Raw genomic sequence first — 17,862 nt, 5'->3', positions numbered from 1 at the left:
TTCTTCCAAGACGAAGTCATTAACCCCATCAAAGCTTTGTCGACAACCTTCATCGAAAGGGGGCCTGGGAATGATGGTGGTCTCTATGATCACAATGACAACTACCCCACGTGTGGCCATGCCTACACGGCGTACGGCTTCGGCGGCTGTGCCGCCAATGACATCATCTGACGCCCCTGCGAATGTCGCGGTACCCATCGTCGCCTCACACACGGAGGACTTGGCTAAGAGTTGCTACTGCCCAGGGAGCTCCCCCCCCCCCAGGCAGGGGTAGCGTTCCCGACGAGGCCAAAGGGATTCTCCGAAGGAGCCTGTGCACATCTACACGAGTTCCGACGAAAACAACTTGCCAGAGGACTGCTGCTCAGACCACAAAGGGGGCCGTGATAGTGTGTCTATGGATGGGTGTCCGGGGGCCGAACCATAGTCGTTATCTAGCTCAAGGAGGCGTTTCAGCACAGAGCTGTTGCCAGCTGTCCCTTCCACGCCTCAGTCAGGGACATGCTGTTGGACATTCTTACAACCCTGAACACTTTGGTTTCAGAGATACAGCAAAGGCTACCTCTGACCAGGAGGCCTTCCAGGTCAAAGCGGAAGTCCAAGGACCTGTCTGGCCCGAGAAGTCAGCCAACACTGCTGCATCCGACTTTGACCCCTGTAGCGGAGGAGCCCGCACACACAGACACTGGTACGGATACTGGCTGTACGGCGACTTATACCGATGAGTCCGAGGACTATATCCTGGCAGACGGGTAGCCGCTGGGTGCCGACGAGCCATCCAGGGCACCGCCACCGGATGAGGTCAGTTCTTTTCATGCTATGATCTCGAGGGCCTCCTCTCTCTTCAACTTGGTGCTGAAGAGACGAAGAAAGATCCTCTTCTAACGTTCGGGTGTCCAGACGGAGTTCCTTCATGTCGATGCTTATGCCGGATGATGTCTGGAAAGAGGGTTTGACCTTGAAGAAGGCACCAAGTAATGCTCCCCCGAAGAAAGACCGGCTTGAGAAGAAGTACAAGGTCCCGGACTTGGCCCCCAAGCTATGCCAGACCCCATGCTGGAGAAGGAACAAGTTACTTACCTGTAACTCCTGTTCTCCGGCATGGGTCTGGCATGGATTCACATGCGACCCCGCCCACCTTCCCCTCTGTGGCTCTTCTTGGTTCATACTGCCACTTTACGTGCTATACTAAATGTGAAGATGACCACCAGGGGTGGAGCTTAGAGAGACGACTATCATTGGCTGAAGGGCAGTATGACCCAAAGGACCGTCATTGGTTTAGAGGAGAAATACAGTTTTCAGGTTAGAGCAAAACTATTTTTTCTTATTACCAAGGATTGCCAGCATGGCAAGGCGGATTATTCATGAGCATGTGAATCCATGCCAGACCAATGCTGGGGAAAACGAGTTACAGGTAAGTATCTTGTTCCTTCTCTCTGCCACTGGGGCACTGCTACAGTTGTCTTGAAAGCTTCGGCTGAATGAATATGGTTTGGCAGCACTTCAGCAGGGTATGGCGTGGGGCCCTGAACCCATAAAAAAGAGGTCTAAACGGTTGCTGTAGGGCTGTTGCCCACTAGATTGCAGGCAAACTCAGCGACTAGAGTGGATAAAAGAAAAGGTAGGCTTGAAGACTGCCCATTGTTGCACAAAGTTAGAATTCCAGCAGCTAAGGCTGTCAGAGGTGGTCACTGCACGGTGAGGCTCGCTGTTCTAGATATGAGGGTCATTACACTCACGTTTCATTCAGAGAAACGCTGAAGTGGGGATTCAAACCAGTATCTGCAGACTACAGAGCCTTTGATTCAACCGCTGCGCTGCAGCGAGGAGCTGAAGTATGCCATTCCGTTCACCTGCCCAAAGCCAGCGGTGTAGGCATGCACAGTGCTTGGCGCCAGAACTCCAAGAAGTCCTTCCTTTTCCGGCATGGCTCTTTGTCGTGACTACGCTTCTGCGACCGCACAGCTCGGGTCGAGACTAGGCTTCGTGATTTGTTGGAAGCTCCTCTGTTTAATGCGATCACCCACCGTGGAAGAGGAGGACCGCACTGGCTCCATCCCTTGAACCTCAGATGGCGCTGGAATCGGACATCGGTTCAGTAACTGATGCGCGGGCTAAACTCTAGCAGTTGCCTGTAACAGTCAGGAGATAGCTTGTGCGTGTGTCTTCAGTAAATTATAAACCTTTCAAATGTAAGCCGTTTGCGAAGTGCTCTGGCCTACTTATGCCTATGTGCTTGGACAAAGATTTGGAAAGGTACTTATCTGCTGCTCGAGCAACAAAGAAAGAGAGTGGTTTCATAAGGAGATTTTTCGATGCAACCTGAGTTGTGATTAGAGAGTCGTAGTAAGTGTACACGCCCTGTTTGGCAAAAAGGTTGGGCTACAATTTCTTCTCCTGATTTTGGAAAATGTATTTTTTTTATCAGCAGTTGAATGTTTTCTGTCCGAGAAAAGTGAAGCAAGTAAGAGCATAATATGAGCCACCTATGTTGAAAGAATTGCTGACATGAGAGGTACAGCAAGAACAGGCTGCCTCAGTGGTGTTGCATGTTATCCCTTCCTGGGAGCGTGGTAGCTCCCAGGATGTTGTAATGGGTCACGTGGCAGTAGCCACGTGACCAACATAATAAAAGAAGCCAGCCGCTTCCGGCTGGCCAGTCACTCCCATTCTGGCTCCAGCGTCGTTCCTGTTGCACCAGGCTGGTGCTGTGCTGTAGGTGCTGGGCCCACGGAAGGGGCCCAGCTTAAGGACGGTGCCCCTACCGGGCAACGCCGTCCGGACGGTGCCCCTGCCGGGCAACGCCGTCCCTGTGGGTCCCCCAGCCATGTGAGGCGGGTTGGGGATGCGACCCCGGCCTGGGTGCCGTGTGCGGAGCTCCGGTGATCTGGAGCGGGGTGGGCAGAACCCCCACCCCTGAGTATGCGGCATGGGCACCGCCGAAGTGTGTATGTTGTCGGGTGCCACCCGACCCGAGCACGGGGCTGCCCGGTGATCCGGAGCAGCCCCCAACAATGGCGACGAGGGCTGGAGCCCACGTGCGCAGAGCGGCGTCGGCCGCTGGAGGTTTAGTGGTGCTGGGGTGGCCCAGGGCCCCGTGTGTCTAGCCACTGGCCGCCTGGTGCCCCAGGATGGAGTGTGGTGCTGGCCGCACGAATAGGGTGGTGGCGTGTGAGCGGCCCCTCTGCCACTCCCGAGGGCAGGAGAAGAGCTGCCTGCCCCGCCCCTGCTGAGCAGAGGAAGATGCGGCCTTGGCCGCAACAGAGGAATGTCGGGTCATCGCTGCGAAGGGGAAGAAGCCCCAAGCATAAGACACTGAGCGGCATCAGCTGCGTGAGCTGCTGCCCCCCTTTTTCCCACTGGAGGGAGAGAAAACTCAGCGGCATCGGCCTCGGGAGGGTGGATCAGGAACATGCTGGCGGCTGCGCCGCAAGGAGGAGGCGCTGCCCCTCCCCCACCCGCAAGCCGCGGCAAACATCGCCGCCGAAAAAAAAAAAGAAAAAAAAAAGGAGGCGGCCCCGAATCCATCCGGGCCCACAAAGGAAACCAGAGGGGAGCTGCTGCTCGCCCCGTGTGTGGGAGGATCTGCGGCGTTGGTGGCGTTTAGCCGCATGAGCTGCTGCTCTTCTCCCATCTCTGGGGGAGGAATGCTCTGTCGCAACAGAGGAAAAAGCGGCGTCGGCCGCGATAAGATTCCCGGCCTGCCGGCCGTGGCAAGGTGAGGCTGCCCCTTCCCCACCAGGACAGCCATGCATGCGGGATCTGCCGCAGGGGGAGGTGTAGCCTCCAGAACGGGTTGAGGTGAGCGGCACTCGCAGCGTGAAGGGGGACCGGCTGCCCCCCTCCCCCACCCGCAAGCCATGGCAGTGAGGAGGTGCGATGGTCGCCGCAAGGAAAAAAATATACTTGGGCGTGTGCCAGATGCCGGCGCCATCCACCCGCCGAGGAGGCCTGCAGCGCTCCATGGGGAGCCAAGAGAAAAGGGGAGAGCAAGACACGGCTCCCCGGCCCTCCTTAGAACTGGGCCGCCGACTGCCGCACCGCTGGGGCGCCCGGGCCCAACTGTACCTGGGCCCATAAGGAAAAGAAAATGAACACGGGGCAATGGAGGCACAATGTCACCCTGCCTCACGCTGCAGCCCCCAAGCGACAGCAACAAAGAAAGGGGCGCAACAGCATCCTGCCACCGGTGTTGTCGTGACACCACCCCACCAGGGAAAGGAGGTAGGAGGAGGGGCCCGCCACCAGCAGCTCACCATCGGCACCCCCAGACTATGGACGTGGCCGATGTGGCCCCTGGGCTTCCCCAGGTGCGGCTTTGCCTGCCGTTTTGGACTCTGGTGAATGGAGGGGGGACAGTGTTCTCGACGTCCCCATGAAGACTCGGGGAGCCTGCAGACATAGACTTGTTGATAATTGCCCAGGTAGTAGGCAATGTGATGTTGTGCACACTTACACATGTAGAGGGCGTCATGTGGTGCCAGTAGATATCATCAGTGTTGCGTAATAGTGAAACCACTCACCCAGGTTAATAAAGGGTGTATCAGTAGAGTGGTTATATGAGTAGTAGAATGCAGTGATGTATATTTTGTTTATTGTCATTAAAAAATGGAGTGGTGTTGCATGTTAACCCTTCCTGGGAGCGTGGTAGCTCCCAGGATGTTGTAATGGGTCACGTGGCAGTAGCCACGTGACCAACATAATAAAAGAAGCCAGCCGCTTCCGGCTGGCCAGTCACTCCCATTCTGGCTCCAGCGTCGTTCCTGTTGCACCAGGCTGGTGCTGTGCTGTAGGTGCTGGGCCCACGGACGGGCCCAACTTAAGGACGGTGCCCCTACCGGGCAACGCCGTCCGGACGGTGCCCCTGCCGGGCAACGCCGTCCCTGTGGGTCCCCCAGCCATGTGAGGCGGGTTGGGGATGCGACCCCGGCCTGGGTGCCCCCAGAGCCGGGGCCGCGGTGGCCAGGTGGACCTGGCCACGTGTGCGGACCTCCGGTGATCTGGAGCGGGGTGGGCAGAACCCCCACCCCTGAGTATGCGGCATGGGTGCCGCCGAAGTGTGTATGTTGTCGGGTGCCACCCGACCCGAGCACGGGGCTGCCCGGTGATCCGGAGCAGCCCCCAACAAGTGCCACAGTATTCTTGTTTCTCTTCCTGACTCACCTACGTGACTTACCTTAATCACACGTCCCCAACCCGTGCCCTACATTGAGCTCAACAGAGCACCTGGCATCAGCCCAAACCACATCTCCAACCCTGTACGGACACTGACGAAACGGCAGCCTTGATTGCTCACCGAGGCCCATGTGACTGGGCATCAGCAATGCACAAAGACATAAACTACCGCGAGCCGCTTCCTTCCTGCCTGACTTGCCTGATCCACCGTCATCACGACCGCCCAGCACAGCCCTTACACCGATCCAGCAGCGTCCCTGGAGTTGCCTCAATCTGCCCCCAAAATCCCTCTGGTATGGATGAATGTACAACATGGCGCACATACTGTAAGGTGCGAATACCTGTCGTGTCCTGGCAAGGACACAGTTAATGGAGCCTGAGAACTCTGCAGGCTGAACCAATAAGCATGCGCGAGGCTCGCATGCGAGGTGAGGAGCCCAGTAAGTGGCAGTTCGCTGCAGGGAAGGAATAAAGATAGTCTAACCTACTGCAGGCTCCTGGTCTCAATACAGGCCTAGGCCTGTTGCATGTCAGTGTGTGCTACCTTCCCTACTGTATGCTGTCTTCCTTCAAGGGATACATCAAAAGAACCCCTGGCACCCTGACAATACCAGTCATCTCACTAGTTTATACCTGATGATGATATTGAAAAAGCATGCTAGTGTGCACAAAATGTGTCGCCAAACGTAGCACAGGCAAAGACAGGATATTGTTTTATATTAAGAAACGATATATGCTTAGTGCTTTAAAAAAAGTCACTGGGCCTCATTACACGGTAGGCGGTAAGGGTTTACTGGTACTGGTATTTTACCGGTACCGGTAAATCCTTACCGCCTTACTACGAGGTCCCTTTGCGGGTTGGGGAATTTAACACCTGCTTTTTGCAGGCGTTAAAAACCAACCCGCAAAGGGACCCAGGGAGCTAATTACGGTACCGCATTTGCGGTGCCGTAATTAGCGCCTTCCCCATTCCCATTATGCCCTATGGGGCAAAAATGGGAATGGGGAAGGGCAATGGTGGAAGGGGGAATTACCGCCCCACCAACCTTGGAATGGGGCGGTAATTCCCCTTTCCACCAAGGCGGTGCTAATAGCGCCATGGTTCTCCGCCTACCGTGTAATGAGGCCCACTGCCTAATTTGATCACACTTTTGTCATAGCAGTACTGTGAAATATTTCTTCTAAAAAATTATTGTTTTCTCATTTATTTCACAAACCGGCTGTGTACATCAACAACCGGTGCAACACCATGTTCCCCACACCAGATTTCCACTGCACCCCGAAAACCCTCAACATGTATTTTCTCCTCTTCAATTAGGTTTAGCAGTAGTCTTCCTGATCATGTCTTGAGCCCATAGCTGCTTGTACCTTGGCCTTTCTTTAAACCAGCTGTCGAACGCAGAGCGAGTCTGTATGCCAATTGACAAGCTGGTTTTAGCTTCCTGCCATACACCTATTTTGGGCATTGGCAGGGGGGGCTGCCTGACAGCTTGTGCCTTGATGAAAGCTTTTTTCCTCTTTGGATCCAAAGGACTACAAAAGACCTGATATTTACTTTTCTCCTTTCCCCATCTGTAGGAGTGAATTACCTATTGTGAATGTTTTTCAGACTTTGGGCCTCATTACAAGGTGGGCGGAATGGGTTTACCGGCACCGGTAATGGTGCCGGTAAACCCATCCCACCCTATTACGAGGTTCCCTTGCGGGACCCGCTCAGAACGTCTGGTCAGGCAAAATGAGACCTGGGTGTTTGGAAGGCCCCTCCTCTTGTACTACATCATAGGTTAGGAGTCACTTAGATTGTTCCTAGAGGTTCAGAGATAGAGATAGAGAAAGGGTATTTGCTCTTAGACCATCACAACCAGACAATTGTAAGACTGTAGGGGTTACTGATCTCAAGTGATCATCCTGGGCTTTAGGGACACCTGTGTAGAGGAGGTCCCAAATAAAGCCTGCATTCCAGTCACCCATTTTGAAGTACCAGGAATGTTCACACCCAAATATATGAAGTATGATGAGCAGATAAGTCAGTGGAGAGCCGCAGTAGGGCTCTGCCCAGTACCTATCAGAAGAGCAACACCTATTGAAGTACCGATACCAAGAAAACCATGGACAGTAAGGTATCCATTAAGGAAACCTTACCAGCAAATGAGACGAAATGAAGATTGCCTAAGTACAGTCCCGGAAGAAACCAAAAAGGTCTTAATGGAAGATGAATGGTGACGTCACAAGGACCCGGACTGACGTACAAGTAGAAGAATTGACAACCCGAGAATGACACCCAGAGACGAAACGCCATGAATAAGGATATCGTGAACCTAAAAGGGGAGAACGATGGTGAAATACAAAGAAGCTTAAGCTGTGAACAGGATGAAGATATTCAACCGCTAACACCTGTACATATGCTTGGAACCGCAAGAAAGCTAAGAAAACAATGCGGCTTGCAACACTAAGTATTGTAATTCCACTTTGCAAACGAAGCATAATCAACCCAGGTTACTAACGGCCGAATGAGCGGAAATTCATATTCTAGTAAAACGAGAAGAGACGGCTGAATCGAAACTCGGCAGATGCAAAGCGTGCCAGGAGAGCCAAGGTCATACCAATAGAAGGAACGAACAGTAGCTACATATAATTGAAACTTAAGTACAGAATATCCTGTCTCTGAAAGGTCAAGATAAGAAGGTGTAAGCAGGTGGCAAGCTGAATAAGAATCAAATGCACAAATTGAGAGAAACTAGACATATTCACAGTGTGGAAAGAACGTGACCAGCCGAGCGAGGAGAAGCACGGGCTCACACCTACGCTTGGTATCCGCCCAGGAAGAGATATCAGAACTTTTCATGACAGAAGATGCAGTTTCGAGGCCAACCACGTAAAATTGACACATAGTTGCTGAAGTGATCATTGATTGTAACCTTAATTGGAGGAAGGCCAGGTAACTAGGGGGCACCCTGCACCTGGTTGACCTTCCTGCGTGCTGCTAAGCAAAGTGGAAATCTATGCATGGGGTTGGTGCCAAACCAATCACAATGGACCAAATAATCTAGGGTCCTATAGTTAGTAGTACCAATGGGACGTCATACTTTTAGTGATGTCTACAGTAGACATCTTTGAAGGAAGGGCTTAGACGCCCACATGACATTGTTTACTCAATCCCCTCACTCCGTTCCCATATACCGATATAGTACGTAATATTAAAGTTACCTTTTCCTAACCAATAGAATTGCATATTAACTTTTGAGTGTTATACGTCAACTATGACGAGTTTTCAGTATAAATGCTATGATTTTTATGAAGTTCATTGGAGCTGAGGCGAGAACGATGATCGCATCGCTGCTGATTTCCATGACTCCCTGTTTTTTTTTACTTGTCATTAAACGGTCTCCCTTTGCCAAACCATTGAGTTGTCCTTATTGATTGGTGTTGGAGTAATAAATCTGCACCCCCATCCATCTCAAGGGTGCAGCTATCTCGTCTTAAAGTACTTTCGGAGCAAACGTCGGCTCTATGGGCCGGCCGGGGGTCTCCGGAGTACACCTGGGCTAAGGAGGACCCCGCCCCAGGGAGACGTGAGAGGACCAACCCTTAGTGAGCCCCTTCTTAATTATATCAGTAAAACCCTTGAACTGTCTTTGAGAGTTGGTGTGGTCTTGATGCCATCTGTGACTATGTGAAATATAATCGGTATCAGGGTGGTTGAAAATAGAACAAACAATTATGTTCTTGGTAGATGAGAGTCTTTGAAATGGTACATTTCCAAAGGTAAGACCAGAGAAAGTAACTTTGGTACTTCATGCACACAGAAATGTACCACGCTTGTACCCCTATTTTGCTCCATGGCATGTTTGTTTTTACCCACGGCTCTATTTTCAGAACTATTGAACCAGTTCAACTTACTCTGGGGTGACACAGATGCGGTCTGCCTTCCATCCTCTGGAGGACAGATCATTTGCCCTGGTAAGGATTACGTTCCAAAACGCATTGACCAATTTGACATTTGTGCTTCTGTCAGTTATTTTGGAACATGTGCTATTAAAAGACTATGATGATCTATTCTAGATCTTTCAAGTGGACTGTGTCTGTGCCAAGATCCTCTTTTGCAATTTATTGGCTGATGTATCCTTTTTGTGAGCACACAGTACCAAAGTCACTTTCTTTGGTCTTTCCTTTGTCAGGGGAGACCCCATTAAAGTGTATGGATGGGTTATGGGTTTGGCGGGTGAGCGAACAGAATTTTTGGCTGGTGTCGCCTGGCAAAAGCATTCAATTTGAGAGGTCTGGGGAATAGAGTTTTGCAATATACCTGCTTGCTATGTGGGCATTGTTACCTGGGACCACCCCCCCTCTTTGACCAGAACACACCATTTCAAGGGATTGAAATTGCTGACGGCTAATTAGCTTCCTTTGAACCCTAGGAAAAACAGTTTTTACACACACACACACACACACACACACACACACACACACACACACACACACACACACACACACACACACACACACACACACACACACACACACACACACACACACACACACACACACACACACACACACACACACACACACACACACACACACACACACACACACACACACACACACACACACACACACACACACACACACACACACACACACACACACACACACACACACACACACACACACACACACACACACACACACACACACACACACACACACACACACACACACACACACACTCTCTCTCTCTCTCTCTCTCTCTCTCTCTCTCTCTCTCTCTCTCTCTCTCTCTCTCTCTCTCTCTCTCTCTCTCTCTCTCTCTCTCTCTCTCTCTCTCTCTCTCTCTCTCTCTCTCTCAAACACTCACGCTCGCACACTCCTGCTCTCACTCTCGCTCTCACCCGTTAACTGGCATCATGGACACATATGTATGTGACATAAATTCTGCAGATTTGGGTATGTGTATAAAGGATCATCAGAGTATCATTTGGAAGATATTTAGAGCATAACGGGCTATATAAAATTAATATAATTTGGATTGCATACAGAAGATAGCTTTGTGGCATGGTATGTACCCGCTCCTAGTTCTCCAGATTAAGCACCTGTTTACTCAGTGACACCCGATATATGGGAGCCCCTTTTATCTCCTGCTCATTATATTATTATTTTGCTATCTGCTTTATGCTGGGTAGTGGAGATACCCTGCTGTGTCTCTCTTGTGCCTTAGGCACGCATCCACATGACCTGATGATGTTCATAAAACTGTCCCCTTGACAAAAAGGTATGTTAACATTTTTGCAACCCTTTGTTCCAGAGGAAACACTATCAGGGTAATTCATAGAATTCAGCGCAGAAGCAGCGCATGCGAGCAGCGCAGAGAGGGAGCGTGCGCCAGCGTGCACCAGCCGTGTGATTTTCACACGCACATGGGCTACAGGGGTCGCATATCTCTTTTTCTTGATTTTTTGGGGTGCCTGAGCATTGCGTGACACCTCATTTCTCCTAGGGGGGCCACAGAATGGGACATTCATCGTAGCTGTATATATGTGTTTGTTGTTTGCGCACACTTTTATACTGCGCGGGCCGCTTACGCCTGCTTCCTGCTGGCGTACGTGTTTATGGATTAGCGCGTCTTTTTTGGCACACAGGTTTCCCCTGTTCGATTCCATGAATACGTGTTGTTAGCGTGCATGTGGGCTTTGAGAGCATTTACCTCCGGTACTTGCCCCGTAACGCCCACATTTTCACGCGTTGTTCCCCATTCCGCGTGTTACGCCCCATGTTCCGCCCGCTTTTCTTGTGTGCGCTACACGTTGTGCGCTTTCGCTGTGCGCGTCATACATCGCGTTTAGTGACGTGTGCGCCTGTGTGCACCACCCACAGATTTGGCGCACATCCCAGGATTTACACGCGCAGCGCATTCCATGAATCGACGAACGGCTGCGGGCGCTGCAATTTTTGCGCTTGCGCTCCCCTTTTCGGCTCACATTTATTTCATGAATTACCCTGTATATTTCCAGCCTTACCTATCTAAGGAGCAAAGGGTAATGGGATATCTCGTTGTTGGGCAGGAGTGTGGGGGGGGTCCCCGCTAAACACACATTTTTGAAGAAGCTGTTGGTTGTGTCCCGATCTATGGCCAATGACCTGCTGTATTTCGAAACTATATTAGAAGCTGCTGTATTACTCATTGCAGATATTTCTATCCTTGGCACTGGTTCTATTGTAAATTCAATATGGCATAGCAAGTCGTTCTTTTAAAAGTTAATACTATTGGACTAACTCACCCTCAAAGCTTTGCTGAATAATCCCTGTCTAGGCATTATGGATCCTTATTAAAACCCATTCTGCAAAAAACATGATCTCTTCTTTTATTATATTAAAAAAACAGCTATTTGATGCAAACTCAACTAAGTCCTTGTTTAAAGTTTTTATACGCTGCTGATCTCTATTGAATGGACATGATTGATTACAGAGTTTAGATTTCATCAATTGCTCCTATCGAGTAGTAAGTCTAGATTGCCAACAACTGCAACCATTACATGTACGTGCAACATTACTTCTATTGAGACAACTTTGCACTGCTTGTTTTTAGTAAGTAGTACACAATCCCCCGCAAAACATTTTTGATTCATTCCTTTGTTAAGAATTTTAGTTTTCAATCAATCTCACTTTCCTTGTTTCAGTTTAATGTTAGGAAATGATGCTTGCGGTTGCTGGTTCCTTGAATGCTATCTACCAGCAGCGTTGAGTATCAGAACTAGAAATCTAATTAGGATGAGCCAAACATATTAATTGGATGAATTGTTTAATACTGATTTACTGTCTTGATTTTTAATTTGTAGATATTTTGTATATATTCACATTTAATTTCATAATGGGACATATACATCCGTAATAAATCTATGCTGACTTAACCTGATAGTGGTCTGTGTGTACCTCTGTATTGGGCAATATTTATTGAGCCACTTTTTGCTTTTCTCTCTTACTGGTAGGTTTCCAAATGCTTTGACTGAGCCCAAAGTCCCTCTTTGACCCATAATTTGAACACCTGTGTTGTTTAGTAGGGATCATTTCTCGCTTCTCTATCCTGCAGGAATGACTCAGCTGGTACAGAACAAACCCTGTGAATGCCCATGCTGAGCCTTGCTATGGACTCCATGTTCGAGGATGACATCACTATCATAGCCCAGGAGACACTGTGCCAAGATGAGGAGTGGATCGACAGTCCCAACACAGACCTTTCCAGTGAGATGTGCTCTGCCTCCCACTTTGCCCTCATTACGGCCTACGATGATATCAAGGACCGTCTAACTGGGCTGGAGCGGGAGAACTCCACTCTTCGAAGGAAGCTGAAGCTCTATGAAGTCAAGGTCAGGTGTTAAATGTCACATTCCTCTCTTTTAAGTGTTCTTAATTCTGATTGTATTAATTGCTGTTTGTGTTTGTAGAGCCTTCTTGGTACATGTGTGTTTCCAATTTCTGAGCTGTTGCTGGTGTGCAGTGCTTTTGTTACCCAATGGGATATGCCCCCATATTCCATGATGGCCGTAACTCACTTATGGCCATAACAAACTATGTTCCTGTCCCTTATAGTAAACCTTCCATAGTATCTTGTTGCACAGCCGCCTTGTGGTCTTAGAAGTAAGACTTTGCTGTGGCTCCAAGGCCTAAAAAGACATTTGGCTCTTATTACACGATACCCATGTGGCCACTTTACTAGTTTTTATGTCTGTTCAGAACAGCATGATTCCCTCCATGGTTCCTGATGCATGACTGACCCAGTAATCGCTAATGCACAGTGATCCTTTAACTTGTACCGAAACGGTTCTTTCTTGGGTTGCACCACAGACTACAAGATAAGCTCCTACTTAAATTGTAGCGGAAAGCGAGGGACCTGGGAGGCATGTAGTTTCTGACCATAAGTAGGGATGCACGTTTGAATTTCTTTTTTTTTTTGTTGTCTGGCTCACATCAGTACCCGCTAATCACACAGTTTGAAGAGGATCATAACTTCTCAGTGTACGACACCAAAGACAGTTCCTTGGAGCAGAAGGATGTGGCCAGTCTCCAGGAGATTGAGAATGAGGTAAGTCTCCCTATCCTTCCACTCCCTACTTGATCTCTGCTCTCATGGTATAAACTAAGAAATTAAGATCCTTCTATTTCCTTCAGTGATCAAAACAATCCTATCCAATCCAACTATATGTAGCAGGATTTGACCCAAGATTTGCTTTAGAAATGTCTATTACTGGTCAAATATCTCCTTTGCAATTTCTCTCCTTCTGCCATCTTTATCTTCCTCCTCCAACTTTCATTGTCTTCTTAAGAATTTAATTGGCTCCATTCTCACATCCTCACTATCTTCGACCTCAGACCTGCAATATCTCTCTTCTCACATGCCCCTTATCTGCATCTTGGCACCTTTCTGCTGTGGTGTTACTTTGGTCATCTCTTTGTTTTGTGGCTTCCTTGGTGAGGTAAGGATGACATGGTATCAAGAATAGACAGACACAAGTGATCACAGTTCAAGGGTGTTTATTAAACTGCATAGGTAGGGTGGACAAATACCTAATCTAAACCTAAATCTAAGATGGGTGCAAGTTATGACCATCAAATGAAAAATAAGACAATCCTTACTACTAACAAAAGGGTGTGGGATAAGATTTGCAAGAAAGAAAGAAGTGTTCACAAATGATAAGTCAGGATGTGGTAGCCGGGGGTCTCCCTTCCCCACGTTTTGAACACGGGACAAGGCGGGACGTCTGAGCCTAGCACACGCTCGAGCTTTCCAAGCACAAGACAATAGTTCTAGCTTCAGCTATCAAGACCTTTGGTGGTTAGGTGTCTTTTCTATAAAAGTCTCTTGTCTCCGAGGACCTGATGTGCTCCAAAAATATTGAACACAAGTTCCTTTCAAAGGTATGTTGGGTGATGACTTTTCACCCTTGGATCCCCCTCTGCTGGGTTTAGATCCATTAACAATTCCTTTCTATATCCGGACCTTTGGTGGTTGACTTTCTTGATTCCGAGGGTATAATAGATTCAAATATTACAAACAAAAAAATTATTTTCGGATTACATTTGGGGTAAGGATTCTACACCTGTGGGTTCCCCTCTTCCGGCGCAGACCCCTTTTTGAATATCAGCCTTCCTCCCGTCGGGTTCACTCAGGCTTATATTGACAATGATTTCTTGCTTGCATTCATATGTCTCACCCCTTCACCTCCCTCTTCCGGGCTTGGACCCCTTCAAACATTTTCCTCTCTCTGTCGGGTTCACTACCGCATTTTGCAAAGATATTTTCACCTTGGCGTTCACAAATCTTATTGTCTTTTTAAACAGTTCACCGTGGACATCCCTCTTCCGGGTTCACTTTTGTCAACACACTGTTCGTTGGGACTTTAGACTTCGCCCCTCTTTATTGCCATCCCTCCCTCAGGTTCACTCTTGCCATATCACAATTCCTTTTGCTTTCTCATAATGTTGGATTCACTTCCCTTGCATTTCTCAATGGTTTTTCGGTCAAATACTTTTAACTGTACAGGGATTTAACTGGACCCCTGTATGACCACTTTGACCTTTCTTGGCGGCTGTGCTACGGCCTTCTGGTATCAGTAGTTTCCTTCAAACACGGGATCAACCAGAGTCTCTCGAGTGAACACCTACGTGGTGCCGATCCCCTCTGCAGCTGGTATTCCCTTAACAATTTACAGTACTTTGAACTTTCCTCAATGTGCCACTTTGTGACTTTCATTCAACACAGTTTGGTTTCTTATCGGTTCCCCTATCGACTCACAGGCTGTGATGAACCACTTGTCTTTCTTTGCGTCGATGAGTGAAGGTCGGTACCACGGTAGCAGGTGTCTTCCTCTATCCTGCTTATCAGTGTAGGCACGCTCCATGTACCGTTGACATTTGCTGCAACACACTTAGGCTTTTGTTTACAGTCTTAAGATTCCTTCCACGGAGGTCTTGCGGGTCTGGGTCAGAAAGGGCAAGGTCACTTCGCTTCTTGACGGCCTCTTGCCGACTTTCTCCTCCACTTTAAGTGCTGTGCCTGGATAGCTCTTTCATTGCGCTGTCGGCCTTGCTCGTCTTGTGCTCCATTTTTTATCCCCGTGGGGAAAGCAAAGAGCCGGCAGGTGTGTGCGGTTCTGGTCAATTGCCAGACTTTGCCTGACCCTTGGGGTGTGACATGTCAGGTAAATGGTTTTATTAGTCCGTTGTCTTTCGTGGGGTAAGACAGTGTTTGTATCAGAAAGGGGAAAGGTTAGTGTGTCTGGATGTCCTACGTGGTAGGATGGGGAAAAGGTGCCATATGGCATTACAACCCTCATACCAGGGGTTTGATAAACTTAGAAGGGTGACATTGATGGGGTTTGTGAGACAGACGAGAATGACAGGGATTGTTATCGTGAAGGGAACAGAGGGGATTGTGGGAACAGTAGTGTTTAGTCCAAGTAGACTGCGTGTTCGGGAAGAATAACCAGAGGGATGTGGAAAAGAATGTCTGGGAGTGTTTGGGTAGGATGCAGGAAAACAGGGATTCTGGGATAGATAATCTTTGGGTGCAACTGGGTTTGAGATTGTAGGGGATTGATTCTGTATGGAGGGCTCGTTGTATCTGGGCAGGAGAGATTTAATGTGAGGAAGCGAGGCAGATGTATTATAGCCTACAAAGGCCTCGGCATATCTTCCGCCTCTCCTTCTTCCGCTGCATAGTACTGCGGCTCACCTGGGGCATTCCCCTGAGCATAACCCTGATTCCCTTACCTAGGTGATACCCCCCCATTCGTCTACCCCTAGGGTTGTACTTTGAGAGAGCGGTTCTTCCTTGGGCACCTAAATAGGGGATTCCCGAGATCTACTTGGGAGAATACCTTCAGGTTTCTCACAGTGATCTCTCTGTATTGTGGTGTCTTTGCTTGCACTTTTGTGTGGGTAGTTTTTAGGGATCCTTTGGGTTTGGAGCTTCTTTTCAGAGCCCTAAGGTATGGAGTTTTTCTACTGGTGTCTCTTCTGTGGTGGGATATTTGATGGTCTCTTGGTTTTGAAGGATGTTTGCCGCTCATTCAGTTTTTGGCCCTGACCGTTATGTTTTGTTTGTTTGCTACTCCCTCCAATAATATTTATGGGGATTCTTTGCTGGTTCATCTCTTCCAGTGGGTTCTCTTTGATCTCTTTTTCAGGGAGTTCCTTGTTGACCTATTTTTGAGGGGTTTTGGTGGGAAGGGTGTTCTTTGTAGAGCTTGTGCATTGGGGTTTCTTTCCTGGTCCCTTTGTTTTAGGTATGCTTCTTTGATCACTGTTGTTTTGTGGTTCTCTACTCAGCTTCAGAAGAGCACCGAGAGGGAAGAGCAGCTGGAGGAGATGATCCAGGCCTACGAGAAGGTGTGTGCGGAGAAGGCAGAGCTGCAGGTGGAGCTGAGCGAAATGGTATGTGTCCCACCTGTGTATGGAGCCGCCATTCAAGGGGGGGAGGGGTGTGTGTGTGTGTGTGTGTGTGTGTGTGTCTGTGTGTGTGTGTGTGTGTGTGTGTGTCATTGTCTGCATTTTTTTAATTTGGGGATAACATGTTTTACCTTTTATACATTTTCACAAATTGTTTACTTCATCTCCTTCTCTCAACGTAAGACCTAACAAGTGTGTAAAGTCAGCTGGACCCAGTATGCTAACCCCTCCCAATGAAGGACATCCAGTATGAGTTTACAGCATTCTGAGACAATGCACAAGCCTAAACAAAATAGTGGTGTTTTGCTTAAAGTTATTTCGGAGACCCCACAATTCTTTTTGAGAAGTAAAGCTAGTTTTTGTGTTGTCTTTTGAAATCAAGAAAAATACACCTATAATTCCTGCAATCATGTGCCTTTCAACAGTGACGTAGACTGAGGTATTTCTGTGTAATGGAGGTGGGTGGGTATTGGGTATGCGGGCGTGAGCTTGCAGCAATTATGGACCTTTATGTGAATAGAAGATGAGTAATGCTGGGCATGAGTAACATATGGCTGCATGCGCATCTGAGCGTATAAGTGTATGTGAAAGGAAGCGGAATGGGAATAGCAAATGGGAACTGGTGTGTGTGTGTGTGTGTGTGTGTGTGCGCGCGTGCGTGTGTGTGTAAGTAGGGTTCCCTTACACACCTCTATCGGAGGTAGGGGGTTAATAGTGTATGAATACACCATGCTCACACCTGTCATACCCAACCTCCGCCCACCTTTATGCTGATACCTGCTATTCATGTTCTCCCTATTTCAACAAAGGCATATTGTACAGATATATGAAGCCCATGCCTGCCAATTCCTTTCCCCTACACTCACATGTTCAATGTACACACACACATATCCCATGCCTGCCGTTCCCCTTCATTTACCTTACACCCACCACCCACACCCACTAACCTTATGTATTTTCCTGCCTTGGGGTGATGATGGGTGGTAGATGTGTCGCTGTTCACTGTAACCTAAGTTTCTCACCATGTTTGTAAGCTTTGAATATCTTACAATCCTTACAAAACACAAAAAGAAAAACAGTATTTTTGATTAGTCTCCGAATACAAAAACACTAGACCGTGAACGTTGCCCAGATAGATTTATCAGCACATCCGCAAGGTGGCTCCCGGAAGTTTGGCTCCAAGCCATCCATCTCTGTGGCTATCAACAAGGTTGCTCCCATAAACTTAGCTCCAAGCGATCT

At 48.6% G+C, this 17,862-nt stretch overlaps 1 protein-coding gene across 2 annotated transcripts in view; it reads left to right on the top strand.

The window, feature by feature from the left end:
• Positions 1-17,862, top strand: part of TBKBP1 (TBK1 binding protein 1) — a 348,794-nt gene that overhangs the window by 127,244 nt on the left and 203,688 nt on the right. For both annotated transcript variants that reach the window (XM_069634656.1, XM_069634657.1), the window contains exons 2-4: positions 12,263-12,539; positions 13,145-13,255; positions 16,501-16,605. In XM_069634656.1, the coding sequence (XP_069490757.1) occupies positions 12,297-12,539; positions 13,145-13,255; positions 16,501-16,605 (459 nt within the window). In that variant the 5' untranslated portion in view covers positions 12,263-12,296. The remainder of the gene's footprint in view (positions 1-12,262; positions 12,540-13,144; positions 13,256-16,500; positions 16,606-17,862) is intronic.

The sequence above is a fragment of the Ambystoma mexicanum genome, chromosome 13, assembly GCF_040938575.1.
Source record: "Ambystoma mexicanum isolate Mex_15411 chromosome 13, UKY_AmexF1_1, whole genome shotgun sequence".
Classification (NCBI taxonomy): Eukaryota; Metazoa; Chordata; class Amphibia; order Caudata; family Ambystomatidae; genus Ambystoma; species Ambystoma mexicanum.
Note: the sequence above shows the minus strand (reverse complement) of the source record. Positions and strands in the feature narration are given on the sequence as shown.